The 18,072-nt window shown below is 42.0% G+C and overlaps 1 protein-coding gene across 2 annotated transcripts in view; it reads right to left on the minus strand.

Annotated features, from left to right (window-relative positions):
• Positions 1-18,072, minus strand: part of adamts3 (ADAM metallopeptidase with thrombospondin type 1 motif, 3) — a 299,298-nt gene that overhangs the window by 271,520 nt on the left and 9,706 nt on the right. For both annotated transcript variants that reach the window (XM_034692333.1, XM_034692334.1), the window contains exon 3: positions 12,507-12,940. In XM_034692333.1, coding sequence (XP_034548224.1) covers positions 12,507-12,940 — 434 coding nt within the window. The remainder of the gene's footprint in view (positions 1-12,506; positions 12,941-18,072) is intronic.

Below are 18,072 nucleotides of genomic sequence, written 5' to 3' on the forward strand. Positions count from 1 at the left end.
GAAGAGGGTTTTTCAGGCAGACCAAAATCTGATTTCAAAGTGGTTTTTTGAGCATAAACTTTAAAGACATGTTTTGGGGACCTCTTAGACCAATATTGATGAAAAAAGCGTGATATGTCACCTTTAACTACAACAACAAACCGTCATGATGAGCGGAGCCAAGCCTGGAGTCAACAGGTCAGAGGTTTTCAGAGGACCAGAAAGACAACATGGATGAGGAGAGGAGGAGGAGAATCCTTGATTCAGATTCAGTAATTATAAATTAAAAACCTCGGTCACATGACTGCAGCTGTCCGGCGGTTCGGCTCCATGCTGCGTTCTGAAAACACAACCAGTGGGTGTTGATGGATGAGAGAGCACGGAGCAGGACAATCAGCGTAATTTGAGCCACACCGGTCACGGAGCTGGTGGAAGTCTGATGTCAGATATCAAATCCTGTTCTGGCTTAAAAAACCCAAGGTGAGAACCAAATAAGTTCTCATCACTGAAGGCGTCATTGGTCTAGCAGTCTAAGCGCACACCATATTCAGAGGCTACAGTCATATTGAAGAGGTTGTTGGTTCAACTCCTGGCTGCCACCAATCCCAGACTCATAAACATCTGGTTCAATAGGTCTCTCCTCTTTCATATTCATCCAATCAACAACAACAACAACATTGTGTGTTACACTTACATATGTACAAGATAAAAATCAGATAGAGATAAGAACATACTGTTTTGTACATGGGGTGCACCAAAATCAAAACAAACATGGAAGTTCCTCAGAGGAGCTTTAAAATGTTTTTATTATTTGTATTATTTCCTGATCAATGTGACCTCTTTTGTATACTTTATGTATGGTATAATTATTTAGGTATCACTGTATCTTGCACAGAGTAACCTTTGTTTCATTGGTTGGTCAGGTTAAACTGACTTTCAGATGTGTTTTATTTTGAAGCCACATCATGTCCAAAAATAGCTCCTTCCTTTGTCAACACAGCGTTTCTTTTTGACAGAAGGAGACGTCCTCTGCATGTTGACTTCTCACAAATTGCTTCCTGTGTTAGAAGAAAAGTGGGAAAATGTTAAAAATAGATTCTAAAAGTGGAAGTGCCAGCATCTCTTCACACCGGTGACAAAAACACCACACTGTGATCCACTGCGGTGTGATATCATTCTGTGTTTTACGTCGCAGCAGCCTTTTCAAACTGAGCGACACGTCTGACCTTTGAGGATTCCTGGCGTCTTCAAAGTGACATCCTGCCACGACAGTGTTCACAAAGCCAAACTCTCACATCCTGTGTGGGCCCCCTCTCGGCCCTGAGTCTCCTACAAGGTTAACTATTAATGTCTTACAGAGACTGAATCTGCCCAAGTGATGAAGTGCTTCCTCCTTGCTGCTATCAAAGGAAATGGCTGAATCCTGCAGGGTGGAGGAGTGACTTAGAGGTCAGAGTGGCGTTATCTTTGTTTAGGACGCTCTACACTGTCATCGTATTATTTTTATACTTTATATTTAGAGGTTCACACAAAGACGCTGCAGTTCAGAGGAATGAGGTGGTTGGCAGCTATTTTCAAACTGTATGTTCTGTCATTCTATCTCTTTGGAAGAGGTCGTAGAGAGCAGGTTTGCTGCCAATATATAAAGCCTATATCACATTGTTCTTGTTGTTAATGTTGTCGACATCGTCTCCCCCCATCCCACCAAAGGAGGATCAGAGGAGACTTGACTTCATGGATTTGCCCACTGAAGAATTGCTCTCAAAAGCCTTCACTAGGCTTTACTTTCTAATGACTCAGGACTTCAACTAAAGAAAAGCTCACTTAGGACTTAATTTGCCTGATTTACCTTTATGGGATCCTCTGAGCTCCCTTGTCCCATAGGTTCCTCTGAGTCATTGCAATAGACAGCCTGCTGCTGTGGACAATCCAGACTCCAGTGGTTACAACTACTACTATCCGCCTCACCACTATCACCTCTCTCTCTTCCTCATCCTCTATCCCTCTTTCCCTCTTTCCAACCCCAGCACAGTCTCAGCAGATGTGTGTCTAACATTAGTCTGGTCCTGCTGGAGGTTTCTGCCTGTTAAAGGAAGTTTGACCTTGCCACTGTAATCTCCCTCTATCCCTCTCTCCAACTCGGTCTCAGCAGATGTGTGTCTAACATAAGTCTGGTCCTACTGGAGGTTTCTGCCTGTTAAAGGAAGTTTGTCCTTGCCACTGTAACTTCTAACTCCCCCCCTTTCACTAACTTTAACCCTTCCTGTTCCATTAAAGTTACTAACCATAGACCTTTCTGGAGTCCTTGAGCTCCCTTGTCTCGTAGGTTTGAGTCACTGCTGTTGACGGCCTGATGCTATGGACGTGCCAGCACTTACAACTACTGCTATCTATCTCACCACTATCATCTCTCTTTCTCTCTTCTCTCTCCCCCTCTATCCCTCTCTCCAACATGGTCTCAACAGATGTGTGTCTAACATGAGTCTGGTCCTGCTGGAGGTTTCTGCCTGTTAAAGGAAGTTTGTCCTTGCCACTGTAACTTGCTAAATGCTGCAAAGTGCTCTGCTCATGGTGGATTAAGATGAGATCAGACTGAGTCCTGTCTGTAAGATGGGACTGGATCTTATCCTGTCTTGATGTTGGGTCTTTGTTAACAATAGAACATAGAGTACGGTCTAGACCTGCTCTGTTCGGAAAGGGTCTTCAGATAACATTTGTTGTGATTTGGTGCTATTTGAATAAAGAGTGATTGATTGATTTGCCCTTCAGTAACTTAAAAAAAATGTTGTTTCTTGTTCTGTGAGGACTTGAGACTTGATTTAGACTCACCTTTCTAAGAACTGAACTGGACTTATTCTTGAAAAACCAGAGACTTGAATCAGACTTGATTAAAGTGACTCAAAAACAGCTACTTGCCTGACCACAGACAACTACTGGATCAGTTTTGAGGATGTCAAAAATGCTGATGTTCATGCTGAGCTACTCAACTCAACACTTCATATTGAACACAGCACTGTCACTGTGATGCTGTACCCTGTGTTTTAGTTGCCTAGTTGGTGCAGATATTCAATCAATTGCTAAAAAAAAAAGCTACGTAGGCTAACTAGTGTAAACTTTCTCTTGGAGATACAAACTTAACAGCAGAACAAACCATCCCAGACTTTGTGAAAGGAGACATCATTTGCTGTTCATTTGTTCCAAGTGTCTTGTATCCGTGTTTGTAGGCTTAAAGCTGGGGTTGGTGGTCTCGGTAAACTAGCATGAATTTGAATGTAGCTTTTCCTCATGACTCCGTCTAACCCCTCCCCTCCTCCCTCGGAGCTCCTCCAAAACGACGCCCCCCCGCTCACATGCACGAGCGCCGCTGATTCTCGACCATATGATGGTGACTGATTCAAAACCGGTCCTCACCAAAACATTATCATAGTGAAAGTTAAAAACACAAACAAACATGGCTGCTGTTAGCACTCACAACTGTCATTCTAGCATTATCCAGTTGTACCGGTGACACGATATCAGGAGAAAAGTTATAACACATATATAATACTGTAACAACTCTACTGTTTGTTAAACCTGTTCAGTGTAGATGTTCTTAATTCCTACAGTGTTGACAGTCAGTGAAGGCATCAGGAGAGGTGTAGAGTGTGCGAGTGGGAGAGAGGAGAGACAAGAGGAGAAGTTCTTCATTCATTCAAACATTGATTGTTGTTTTGTTGGTTGGCGTGATCACGGCCGACAGTGACCGGTTATTAAAGATCAACGTGTTCACGAATCGGCTCGTCATCACTACAGCGGCCGGACGGACGCTACAGTAAATATATATTTTCTGTAGGACTTACTGAACGTCATTAATTATTCTGCTTGTTGGTGAGAGCTTTTTAGACTCTGATCCAGACTACAGTCCTGAGCAAAGCACCTCATCAGGTCAGAGGGGACAGGCCCGAGGACGAGCGAGAGGGGCAGTAAATAGAGTCAGGGGAAGTAGAGGCAGGAGACGGGGACTCGGAGGAGTGCACGCCGGGGAAATGTACACGCAGGAGGAGGGCAGAACGGCTGGATGGGATTTGAATGGTTTAAAATTTGGGGAGCCAAAAAACGGTGATTGGTTGGTGTTTTCCCAGGTTTACTCCGGCTGTAGATAGCAGCTTTTCTTCGCTCTTTTTTAAGAACACATCATGTATTGATTGCCATCAGGGCATAAAGATCATTTTAACCAGTATGACAAAAAGTGTATCTAAATCTGATTACCAACCCCAGCTTTAATAGCGATGCATTTGTTGCAACTACACACGTTGACAACATGTCAGCGACTCAGGCTCACTGTGTTTCCATGAATACATCTGGAAATAGTTTCCACATTGCTTTGACAAAGTGAAAAAGAACAGAAAGTAAGTTTGACAGTGAGATAAAACTACTTAAAGTGAACCTTAGAGTCCTCAGCTTCTACCTTTGGTTCTGTCCTCTATGATGAAGTGATCTTCACTGGATTTATCAGCCAAACACACTATTAATAAACTGATTTAAATTCAGTTCAGTGTTATCACTCCTCAAAGATGGAGCTCAGGCTGCTCGGGCAGAAAAAGAGGAACAAATTAATAATGGAGATAAACCCACACATTACACGAGTCACACCGCAAGGGTGAATGTTCTGACTCCTTTGTCCTTATGTCTACATTTAAATACGTCAAAACGAAAGAACCCAAAAGAACAAGTTATATATGGAAATACAAATGACTCCTCTCCTGAGACGACTGTCAAATGTTAGCAGCTGGACCCAGCAGAAAAAGTATTTTCAGGTCAATTTCACAGACTGTGATCCAAAACGTCTGGGCTCATGAGGATGCTGGATGTCATCCTCTGCCAGGGATTTGGGTCTGAGGAGCGGCTTCAAATCGTCGAGCTTCGCATAGAAAAGTCTGATGAAATAAAGCGTCTGCATCCAACATCGTACGCATTTCATTCTGAGATATATTGTTGGTGTAGGACGAGGCACACACGTTCCAGTCTTCAATAAAAATCAATGATTGATGGGACTTTTTTTATGTTATCATTATTTGGTAAAGGTGACCTGACAAAATATACAACACACTACATCTCAGTCTTTTATATGCATATACGTTCATATGCAACAGAAACAGTTACGCTGAATGGCCTGAGTAAGTCCACTTAGTCCTTGAAATCTTTATCCTCCATCATTTCCAGGTGATTACATCCAATTATACCTGTAAACTTACATTTACACCAAGCTGCAAGAATTGAAGCACTCAACTGATTAGAACATTTGAGCATTATGTTTGTGTTCAATTACAGTAAGTGTGTTTATCCTTATTATTCCTGGCTCTTAATTTTCCACTCTGTTAGAGCCATATGTGTGTGTGTGTCAATATTATGTGTGGGCTGTGTACTTGTTTGATGCCACTAGGTGGCGGGTGTGTCACGCCAGGTGTTAGAAAGCATATAGAGAAGAAGACCCAATTAGTGGGCTGCACGGTGGTGCAGTGGGTAGCATTGGTGCCTCGAAGGTTCCTGGTTCGAATCCCCAGCCTTTCTGTGTGGAGTTTGCATGTTCTCCCCGTGCATTCATGGGTTCTCCGGCTTCCTCCCACAGGCCAAAAACTTGCTCACCAGGTTGATTGATCACTCTAAATTGCCCGTAGGTGTGAGTGTGTGCGTGAATGGTTGTCTGTCTCTCTGTGTTAGCCCTGTGACAGGTTGGCGTCCAGGGTGTACCCTGCCTTCTGCCCGAAGCCAGCTGGGATAGGCTCCAGCCCCACGTGACCCCTAACGGGATAAGCAGTCAAGATAATGGATGGATGAACCCAATTAGTGGCAGGTGGGCTGCCTACCGGGTAGCATACAGTTTTTGACCGTCTTGGCCATCTTCGTTATATTTATCATCGTCTCGTCTACAATAGCTTTAAAGGTGACATATCATGCAAAATAGACTTTTTAATGGTTCTCTACCTGAAATATGTTTCCCTGGCATGTCTAAAAACCCCCCGAGAATGAAAAGAATCTATTTTGCCCCTGTTCTGATTTCTCCACCTTTCTGTAAATGTGTGTGAAACGAGCCGTTTCAGTTTTCAGTGTTTTTGTTACGTAACAACAATATCCGGTCTGTAACGGAAGTCAGAGCTCGGAGCTTGTTCAGCCCATAGACTGTATAAAATACAACTCAACCCCTCCTCCGTTTTTCATTACCTGCACACGTGTGTGCTAACAAGGAGCTTAGGAGGGAGGCATGCTAGTTGTAGGCTGTCTTAATAAACACAAAGGTCGGTTTGACTCCCCACGTCTGCAGATTTGAAGATCTAGTGGATGATTTTTATTTATCATGGATAAGTGCTAGCGCTAGTTAGCATAGCCACATAGCTACATGTTCGTAGCTGTGTACCAAGACACACGTCTACATACTGATAAATAAAACAACAAGAAACACAAAATCTGTGACCAATGGTTCAGAAAGGTCCTGCTACAGGCGCCTCTCCGTCAGGATCAGATTCTGGATCAGATTCAGGGGGTTGAAGTAACGCAGGTCTGTGAGCAGCCGTGTATATTCAGCCAACATGTAAACATTAGATCAACGTGCTGGACAGCCGAGGCACATCCACTTCCTGAGGGGGCGTGGTCAGAGAGAAAACGGACTGTTCTGAGGAGGGCTGAAGAAGAGGGTTTTTCAGGCAGACCAAAATCTGATTTCAAAGTGTTTTTTTGAGCATAAACTTTAAAGACATGTTTTGGGGACCTCTTAGACCAATATATATTGATGAAAAAAGCGTAATATGTCACCTTTAAAGTGCAGGTTATACTGTCTTTTTATAATCACCCTGTAATGAACCTGTTGCCGTCTGTCATAATCACAATATGTCAACCTGTCACTTCTACATAACAAGTCCTTATTACCTTCAGATTACAACTATGAACACCATCTGTATATTCTTCTCAATTTTATTATATTCATTTTTTTTGCTTTATTTAAATTGCTACTATGTTTGTGTTGCTGCAACAACCAAATTTCCTCACTGGGATCAATAAAGTATTATCATATGTGTGTGGTGTCCAAAGGTTTTAAAATCAGATAAGATCTAACAGTTGTGTGGTGTATGGCCTGCCAGTTTCTCGTCTAAAACAATACTTAAACAGAAAATAAGACGTCTGTTTGCTAATCCTGCTCCAGTAACAGCCATGAGGACAGAACTCACTGTCAAACTTTACCAGCAGAGCTCTGAACATGGACACATCAAATACATCAGATTAGTTAAAAACTCCTTACTGTGCCTTTAAACACTGTCCCATAAAAAAACACATTTTAAAGGCTTTTTTTGAAGGCGTTGCAAACATTTTCATCACTGTTGGACTAACTCACGTGGTGTCAGTGAAATGTGATTTACTGTATTGTCAGAAGGTCACGTCTAAGTCTGCTTACTGTAGGATTTTATGCCTGCCTGGGAACACATGCTGTATGCTGTTTGTTGTCTTGTCTGACATCATATGAGGGTCAACTCAGGTTTCACGCTAATCCCAAAACACCACCTGTCAGCTCTCCACTCGAGAATGAACCTGTCTACATTTTCCCGAGAAGGTCAGCTCATATTTTCTTGAGACTCCCCTCCCACCACCTCATCAAAATGCAGGTAAACATCACACACACGCTCCAGTTTCTTGCTGGCCTGCCGCTCTATCAAATCCTCACACTCCCACGCCTGCCTGTGGGACTCACTCTGTACATCTGCTGCCTTGTTACACATGTTGTAACGTGGGGAGAATAAAGTGAACCCCTGCAGAGCACCCCCCCCCCCTCTGAGACACAAATCCTGAGGAGACACACAAACACACACACACACTTCTGAGAAAGTGCAGAGTGCCACAGTTTGCATTCATGTTTTACAATTATGAAATCCCCGAGCTCCCTCAATGTCATCACATCCATGTGTCACTCCTTTAAGAGGTCCTTAAGGGACAGCTTTCACGAGTGCTGTCTTTTAATATGCAGCCTTTTGATATGCTGCACTTGATGTTGCAGTATCTAAACCTTTAGAAAAGACTTCAGTAGTCTTTAAGCCAGAGTGGTGGAAACTGCATTCTGGTTACTGTAAAAAGAATTAGCATTTTGCACCTTGTCTTTTTTCTAAATAAACCAAACTTACAGTCAGTTTAGCCGACTACACACCATCGTCTCTGCAGCCATTGCATGAAGACGCTCATATATTCATGCTAAGACTACATTTCCATCATCCACTGGTATCAATTGTGCTGTAACACTACAATTTACCCATTTGGAACCATTGAAAAACCTAACACCAAGGCCTCAGTATCCCAGCATGCCTGTAATGGTGGTTAACAACTAGGTATGAAAACCTGGATCTTTTCCACCCACTGGAGGAGACCACAGGTGGTCCGTATGACATAGCCAAGGGTATGATCCCCCTGCAAACTCCACCTTGCCTTTCATTATATAGAAGTTGCTAGTGTAGCAACCGAGCACGTCAGAATTAGTTGTGGTAGAGAGTATTTTTCTCTATCTCTGCTTCTCACGGCACATCTCAGAGTTGTGGCACGCAGTCAGTCAGCCACAAGCCAGTCAATACAAACAGTTCATACATTTCATGAATGAATTTCATGAAAGAAGGAAAGAAAATTAAAGCCGCAAGCGGCGATGAACGGGCCCGAGCACACCTGCAGCCGCTGCCTACGCGAGCCGCTGCGACATGTAAACAGCCGCCTGATATTTGCCACCACACGATGCAAAAGCAAGATCTGAGAGTATATACTGGCTTAGGTGGCGTATATGTTCAAAGTTTTTGGCAGATTGGCAAGAAACCCTCCAAACTTGACAGTGTGCCACGCCCACAATTTTAGTCTGAACAGAATTCCTTTAACAATAATTTAATCGTCAATATGTCTGTTATGGAATGTGCCTTGTTTGGACTGAATCAGAGAAAAACTCCTTCACATTCTTCACATTCAAAGCTGTATGTGTGTTTGATGCCCCGCCTCGACGGCTGCCACGCCCACAATTTTAGTCTGAACAAAATTCCTTTTATAATTTTTAATCGTCAATGTTTCTACTATAGGTTGCCGTTGGTTTGGAATGAATCGGAGATGTGGCTTCGGAGAAGAAAACAAAAGTATGCACCCTTATTTTGGCCCCGTTTTTCATGTTCAAAGCTAGGTGGCGCTCTTCCTGTTGAGTTTGAAATATGGGTGCAAGAGGCTTTTTTGTGCGTCCTGATGCCATGAATATGCGTATAATTTTTCAAGCATGTAGCTCAAAATAACCCCTATGGGGAGGGGTTTTTGAAAACTGTAGGGGGCGCTAGTGAGCACATTTTTTCAACTTTTTTTGCGAAACCCATAAAATGTCGCAATTTTTCCCAGCACTGACGAGTGTGTTGGCTGAGGTGAAATTACGTGCATTTTAAAGTCACAAAAATCCATTTTTTGACGGTTTTTTTTGATGCCCCACCCCAAAGTCCGACACGCCCACAACTTTCATCTAAACAGAATGCCTTAAATTTATATTAATCGTCAATGGGTTTACTATAGAATGTGCCTAGTTTGGACTGAATCGGAGAAAAGCTCTAGGAGAAATGAGCAAAAGTATGCACCCTTGCACAGACCCATTTTGGCCCCATTTTTTCATGTTCAAAGCTAGGTGGCACTCTTCCTGTTGAGTTTTGAATATGGGTGCCACTGACTTTTTTGTGCGTCCTGATGCCATGTATATGTGTAAGATTTTTCATGCATGTAGCTCAAAAAACTCGATGCGTAGGGTGTTATTGTTACCCCTCGGGGGCGCTACTAAGAATTTTTTTTGCGAGACCTATAATAACTTGCAATTTTCACCAGACCTGATGAGTGTGCAAAAATACTCGCGCTTTCAATCACGTTCAGGGGTCCAAAACTGCAATCTCCTATAATAATAACCCTTAGGGTTACAATAGGGTCTTCGCCACCAGCGGTGCTCGGGCCCTAATAAGGACAAAGACATATCCCCAACACTAACAGCAACAAGTCAAGGTGCTATGACTATCAGTAACAACAAATCTATGTCTACTGTGGTCAGCATCTTCATATCCAAAACATGCTTAAAAAACTGGCCAAGAGAGACATTACTGATACACAACGCCCTCTGTGTGCTGCAAGGGAAATGTTACTTTCAACAGGCTAACATGCTCACTGTTATACTAACTGGCTGTTTGTAGGGCTGCAACGATTAGTCGACCTAATCGACTAAGTCAACTACAAATATTCGTCGACGTGAAAAATGTAGCATTGACGCGTCATACTATTGTTGTTATTATTATTGTTTTCGGCCAAATCACTTTTATCACCGAAACAACACGGCCGTAACAGAATGTTGTGGTGACGCACTGCTAACTAGACCAACTATGTGTATGAGTGATATAAGTGAAGTGGCAGGTAAACATAGTAGAGTAGCAGAGTGATATGTGACAGACAACGTTGATCGGACCTTGTGACACAGAGCAGAGCTGCTTATCAGCTGCAGCACGCAATGCAGGGATTTTCATCTGTTACCACGGCTCTACCAGCTTCAAAGTGTGTTAAAACCAAGCGGCAACCTCCGGTCTCAAACGATGAAGCCCATGCAGAAGTGTTATAAACTGCAATACATCGAGAAGCCACTTGAGGCTGGCTGCAGAAACACCGGAAACCACATAGGCATGAATGGGAAAAAGACGATCTTTGCAGCATTGATAAACATGTTTACAGCCTGGTTCAAAAAACAGCTTGGCTCTATGAAGCTAATCTCTCTATCGGCACACACTGTACGGGGGTTGAATTTTTTTCTAACTTGACGGTTCAGAAGATATTAAGATTACCAGTTTTTGCCCAAATAAGGACATGACTGACTTGACTCCCAGTCGGGAACACATAGCTGTTGGCTAAGAGGCTCAAACTCCACCCCTTTACGTCACACTCTGCCTGGTTGAGTTCTGCATTTCCAATATGGCTGCCGCCGTCGATTTGCTTCAAAACAGCTCTCAGGAACAGATGGGTCACGGATACTACATCCATATTTTATACAGCCTGTGGTTAAAACTCTGTTTTCTAAAGTCCAAGACATGTAGGATTGATGTCTGTAGTTGTGACTTGAAGCTAAATGAACAACTGTACATATATATGTATAATTTAACTCCCGACTGCCCCTATTGGAGTTAAGCTACCTCAAAGATAAACATTATGTTCTGTAAGAAACCTTCACAATAAAAGTCCCTTTATGTTATGTAGTCTGAAAAACTTTATTTTGAAAGGGCTATAACAGGAAGCAGCGTGTTGTCAGGCGCAGTAACTTGACAAATCTCAAAGAGTAAAATAAAGCACCTGTAGATGTCTTAATATGTTTCGGCAAAGAATTTTCATATCAGTGCATCCCTAATATTTATGCAGTAAGAAATCAGTGATAATTTGTCTAACTTATTGCACTGTTATAAAAACTGATATATATAGCCTTAAAATGTGGGGGCTCCCAAACTGCCAAAAATGCACTTTCATATACTATAAGTACTTCAGTCAATTGACTAATCTAATACCATTACTTATCAGCCCCCAAATATTCATCTACTTACATGTAAATCATCATATGACAGAGGATTGTGATAATCAAAGCAAGACAAATAATTAAAACTTTTAATTATTGTCCTGCTATCAGACTCATCAAACCACAATCCATCTGATATTTACAGAGAAGAACATTTTCAGCTTGGAAAATAAAATGACAGATATCTCCAAAGTAAGAAGGCATAATCAGAACAGTTCGGGAACAGTGATTTTTAAAAGTATAGCAATCATCCAGTCGCTGTTCAGATACTTCAATAGACCGTGCAGCTGTAGCACACCCTGTTCACACACAGGATGACAGAACTGTGCAGCATGTGGCTACATGCTAGTTAGAGGGATAGACACAGAACTGTCAGAAACATAAAGCTGCAGCGAGGTTATCATTCCAACATATTGATGCTTTTACCGCGTTGCGACACATCCTCTGTCTTGCATTAAAGTCTGTGGCTAATCAGAAGATAACTCTGAACACACATCTGACATGGGCTAGCTGAGTGTTTTCCTTGAATGAAGAGTTGTTTCCTTGGCCTACTTTTGGGAGATTTTGGCCCGGGTCATTTCCCAATTACTGCTCAAGTGTTTTACGAGGGGTGATGGGGAGGATAGGACTGCAGACTTTTGTGGAGCACAAAAGGAGCTGGTGTTTTATGCTGGGAAGAAGTTGGGAGGGAAATCCGCACGGCTAGAGGGTGTAATGGATGGCCACTCACCCGTGACAAACCTCTGTACAAAAAGCTACTATTTCGCCTGCCCGGTTGAAGAATATATCTCAGAGAACAATGTGCTGTAAAAATGCCGAGTGCTGACGTGAAGAAAGGCTAAACTCAGGAGTTACGGACATCTTAAATCCATTAGTGTCAGTTGATAAGGTCATGGCACTTTGGTGGTGAAAAGACAGGCTTTGAAGGGGAAGGGAGGAAGGAGCTTTATGGCGGAGGACTTACCAGTCCGTCACAGTTGTTGATAGCAACCGCAGCCCCGGGGACGTCCGTGATGTCACCGATAAAGGTACAGTCCGTCTTCAGCAGCTCTCGGCGCAGTATCCTCTCGGCCCCGGTGGTGGATTCAGTCTGGTTGGTGCTTGAGTCATCCCCGGCGCTGTCGGTGACGTTCCCGAAGCCTTGGACCTCATCGTGCCACTCCACCATGGCACCGGGAGCCACCAGGCGGTTGTTTGGCCGCAGACGGAGGTGGAACTCCTTCCCGAAGGCTGTGATGTTGAAGAAAAGTTTCTGATCAGTGTCTCCGGGATGTACGGCCTCCCTCTTGACGCGCTGCTTGTGGGTGGCAGAGAGGAGGTGCGATAGGTAGTGTCCGTGGGAGTCGGTGCTGAAGGGGGTGACGAGGCCATATTCCTTCAGGCGGATCCTCAGCTGGCCTGTGAAACAAATAAGCATCGAGTAGAAGAATTAATAACAAACAGCACATTTAAAATCAAACAACTGTTGTTCTTCTTTTTTTAGTGTCTTGTTTTTCATTTTAAAGCTCCTATGAGGAAACTGATGCCTCTTTATGGCCAATAAAAGCAAACCACACCATTAACAAAATGACTGATGATGACTGTACTCTAATTTCCACTGTCTGTAATCACTGCAGTTCACAGCACAGGGAAGAAAACCCCTTTATTATGTCTACAGCAGATATTCAGGATGAGTGAGAGATTTGACTGTTTAAAGGAAGGATGAGGAATTCACCTGAAAACATGGCACACATATACACAGGACTTGATAAGCCGAGATATAAGAGGTATCGCTTTGTCCACAGGGGGCGCCAATGTCAACACAAACAGAAAGCTCCTCACAGGAGCTTTAATGAGTAAATAAGAAAGTTCCTCACGAATATCCTCATTTTGGGAGCTAGAATTATTCTTCTTATCTTGAAAACAATGATGCATTCTTTATTTTATATCCTCTTAGATTAATACTTTAATGACAAATATTTTTTATTGTTTGTAGTTGTTTGAATATTGTGTTCTTATATCTTCCTGCCCAGGGTCCAGAGATGTAAATTAACTCCTTTAGCTAACTCTGGCTCAGCAGTTATGTTGTGCATGGTCATTGTCAAATAAACGAATAAACTAAATTAAACTAAAACCAATTATGTATGTCCAAAGTCTCAAATAAAAGAACTCAGAAAAGTAAACGTGCTGCAGCACGCAGGCCTGCTTATCGTACCTAAAGTCTCTAAAAGTAGTATGGGAGGTCGAGCCTTCAGTTATCAGGCACCTCTCCTTTGGAATCATCTACTAGTCAGTACATGCCGGACTCCAGAGGCAATAGCTGCTACTACTACAACTCCTATCAGTTTCATCACTATCATCGCTCTCTCTCTTCATCTCCCTCTATCCCTCTCTGCAACACGGTCTCAGCAGATGTGTCTAACATGAGTCTGGTCCTGCTGGAGGTTTCTGCCTGTTAAAGGAAGTTTGTCCTTGCCGCTGTAACTTGCTAAATGCTGCAAAGTGCTCTGCTCATGGTGGATTAAGATGAGATCAGACTGAGTCCTGTCTGTAAGATGGGACTGGATCTTATTCTGTCTTGATGTTGGGTCTTTGTTAATAATAGGACATAGAGTACGGTCTAGACCTGCTCTGTTAAGAAAGAGTCTTCAGATAAAATTTGTTGTGATTTGGCGCTTTATAAATAAAGATTGATTGATTGTTTGACATAAATAAAGGTGTTAAAACTCAATGCCACATTTGGCCACCCCTCTGGATCTTCCCTTGTCTTCAACACTTAAACTAAGGTAAAACGTCCATGATTTGCTCTCTAAGAAGTTAAAAATGTGTTTTCCTGCAAGTAGTAAGTAACAAACTGCCTTTTGCACATGCATAGTACAAAAAAAAACTGATATGCACCTCATACTGGATGGAAGTCAGTATCATTTTGACATAGCGCCTCATTTCCCCTCAGACTCCTCTTTACTGGCTAATTTGTGGTCCGCACAGTTGTACCAGGAAATCTGTGGGCCTTGAAGCACTCTGTTTAAAGGAAATTTCCACCCAGGCACGGTTTGTTTTTCTGAATGTGTTGCATGGCAGACACATTCAAAAAATGTATGGTTGGTTTTGGTTGGAAAAATAGCTCCTCGAATCCCGAAACCATGCAATTATCTTGTAGGATTTGACTAGAAGACATTCAAACAGGTGTCAATGGTGAAACTCAAATTACAGCTCTGAGGAAATGACATGCTTCACAAATCATAATGCCCCTGCACACAGTCTGGACAAATGTGTGTCACGAAGCATGCTTTTACGAGCTTTTCAGGGGGGAAAAATGCAGATAATATGCAGACAATTTTATGTTGATAGTGATTCATTTACTTTTGAAAGCTGATGAAAGCTGTCTGATCACACTGACTTTGTAAAGTTTGCACAGATAAGAGAGTTGAGTCTTCAGTACAGAAACATCAGAGGGTTTAGTAGGAGTAATCCCTCAAAGTTAAATCCAGTCAACTTCACACTATCTGTAATAATGTGTCAGAGTGAGACGTTTGATAGTGATGTGTAAAAGGATCTGTTTCTGCACATGTTCTAGGCTGATGTAAGTTTAGGTAAAGCATTACATTTTCCCATAAAGTCAGAGATGTTGTGACAAAACCTGAAGGAATAAACAGTTACAGAGGACACGGGTCAAAGAGGTGGGAAGAACAAGCTCTTTTCATTGGAGTATTTGAAGACAGGGTTTATTCTGCTTAAATCACAAGAGGCCCAGGTTGCACCTCATGAGAAAAAGATCTCTTTAGGTGCTTCTACTTTACATTTTGTTTCTGCATCATAAAGCATTTCTGAGAATAACAGCAAGTAAGACCTTTGTTATAATCAACTTTTGAAGTATATAAGCCATGTTTGCTGTTTTTCTGCCACTGAATGCAGACAATATCTCATCATGCAGACGTGTTTTAATGCCAAGATTGCAGTCTTCCATCACTGTGCTGCAGTGGCGGTTCTGGGAAGGGGTCAACAGGGGCCAGTGCCCCTGTAAAACTGAACCTGGACCCCCCTGTGCCCCCCACCCTCCACACCCAACAAATATTGTACAATATTATTTATTGCGCCGATGTTACAGGCGGAACACATGCATGTTGCACTTGGTTCCAGTCCCTTCGAGCGCTAAGGGACTCATGTTGAGTGTAAACAGGCAAACAGCTGCTGTCAGTCTGCATGTTGATACAGTACACAGTAGTATATATGTCTAGTATAACATCGCACGGCTCAGATCCTCTCTCTCCTCCTCTGCTGCAGAAACCCTCATCCACGCCTTCATAACCTCCAGACTGGACTATTGCAACAGCATTCTTTACGGCCTCCCCTCCACCGACCTCAAAAAACTTCAATATGTCCAAAATTCAGCTGCCCGACTACTCACCCACTCCAGAGCCCACATCACACCCATCCTTCAGCACCTCCACTGGCTCCCCATTCAGCACCGAATCCACTTCAAGATCCTGCTCATCACCTACAAAGCCCTCAATAACCTCGCCCCCTCTTACCTGACCGACCTCCTCAAACGCCACTCCCCATCTCGCCGCCTCAGATCATCAGATGCCAATCTTCCCGACCCCCTATCACCAAGTCCAAGCACCGCACCTTGGGGGACAGAGCCTTAGGCATCGCTGCCCCCACTCTCTGGAACTCTCTCCCTCCACACATCCGTAACTCTGACTCTCTCCTCTCTTTCAAAAACCACCTCAAGACCTACCTGTTCCAAAAAGCATACCACACATGACCTCTCCCCCCGCCCCATCTCTGTCCCTGTTTTGTTTGTTTTTATTTATGTGTTTTATTTTCTTTCTTTAGTTTTCATCTTATGTAAAGCGACTTTGAGTACTAAGAAAAGCGCTATATAAATTCTATGAATTATTATTATTCTTATTAGTATAAAGGAATGCACTGATGTTTTGCCAGTTTGTTCTCAGCCAGTCCCCCCCTTCTCAGTCTCTTTTGTCAGGGTTGAATGTGTCCCTCTGACAGCACCCTTGGACCCAGCCTGCCCCCAGTAAAATTGGTCTAGAACCGCCACTGCTGTGCTGGACTCAGATTGCTGCAGCTTTGCATGGGAGATTCACAAGAACAAAATACTTGCATGTAAGACAATCTATTTTTGATTGATTGATTGATTGATGAGGATCCAGGCTCAAATCCAAAGGGGATCGCACTTTCTCCATCAGAGCCCCTCAACTTTAGAACTACCTCCCTGAGGAGATAAAGCTTGCAGAGTCAGCAACATCTTTAAAATCTATTCTTAAGACCCTTTTTTTACAGACTTGCTTTTATGTGACTTCATCCTTTTAACCGCTTTTTATTTTTATGTATTATTATTTTTGTTTTTTATCCAGCTAAATAATTGTTTTAATTTTATTTGATGATTTAATTGTATTATTTATTGTTTTTAATTTCCTTTTCATGTATTATTTTTATGTTCTTAATATCTCCTTTTAAATTTTCTGCTTTCTTCAGTGTGATGTCGTCTTTTTAAAAGCTTTTTATTCTATTATCCTTTAATTCTTTTATTTACTTATCTATTTTCATTTATTCATTTATTTATGTATTTAAAAAAAAAAAAACTCTTCACCACTTTATTGATATTTTATTCTTGTTAATCTTTTGCGTTGTATTTTGTTTTCTGCATTGTTAGAATGCCTTCACTGCTCTCTGTCTGTTAAAGGTTTAGTTTGTCTTCAGAGTCCTGAGTCAAAGCACTTTGCAAACATTTGTTTTTCAAGCTGCTATAAAAATAAATTTCTTATTATTATTATTATTATTCAAACTGTCTTTTTTCCAGAACTTACCACAGCTGCTGCTGCTTCACATTAATAGGGCTAAGTCATTGTGGTTGGAGCTGATCACGATTGCAAAATGCATTTATAAACCAAATCAGATATGTGGGTCAGTCCACCGTTTTTGTTTTTGCTTTTGCAAGGGAATATTTGAAGAGTCAGTCGCAGCCAGGTTAAGATGCTGCTGTGAAAGTTGCTTGTTTGTGTGGAGCATGAAATCCTTTCATGACTTTAACTAATTTGGACCAAAAATCCTCATTTTAAAAAACATTATGTATGTTTGGCTGCCCAATATATAATAATCTCCAGAAAATATACCCCTTTGGAATCAACAAAGTGCATCCAGCTGAGTACACACATCCTGACTGAGACGTCACTTATGCTTTTTTTAAAATAATTTCCTGCCTGTTTAATTGTTGTTGTTGTTGTTATTAAATCAACATCAATTTCAGGGGTTCCCAAACTTTTCCGCCCGTGACCCCCTAAATAGCAGAGCCAGGGACCAGTGATCTGTAGAGGTGGTTCAATGTTCCTCACTGAATTTTCAAAGGTGATGTTGAGGAGGGTAGACTGACCAATAACTATTTATTTATTTATTATTACATTTTTTTATTTTTTTATTTTTTGGGGTTTTCTTCTTTATATTGCTATTTATGTATACATATTAATTTGTATACACTTCTCTATATCATTTAAATTTTAATATAATCTGTTCTATTATTGCGACAGAAA

Source organism: Notolabrus celidotus, chromosome 9 (assembly GCF_009762535.1).
Source record: "Notolabrus celidotus isolate fNotCel1 chromosome 9, fNotCel1.pri, whole genome shotgun sequence".
Classification (NCBI taxonomy): Eukaryota; Metazoa; Chordata; class Actinopteri; order Labriformes; family Labridae; genus Notolabrus; species Notolabrus celidotus.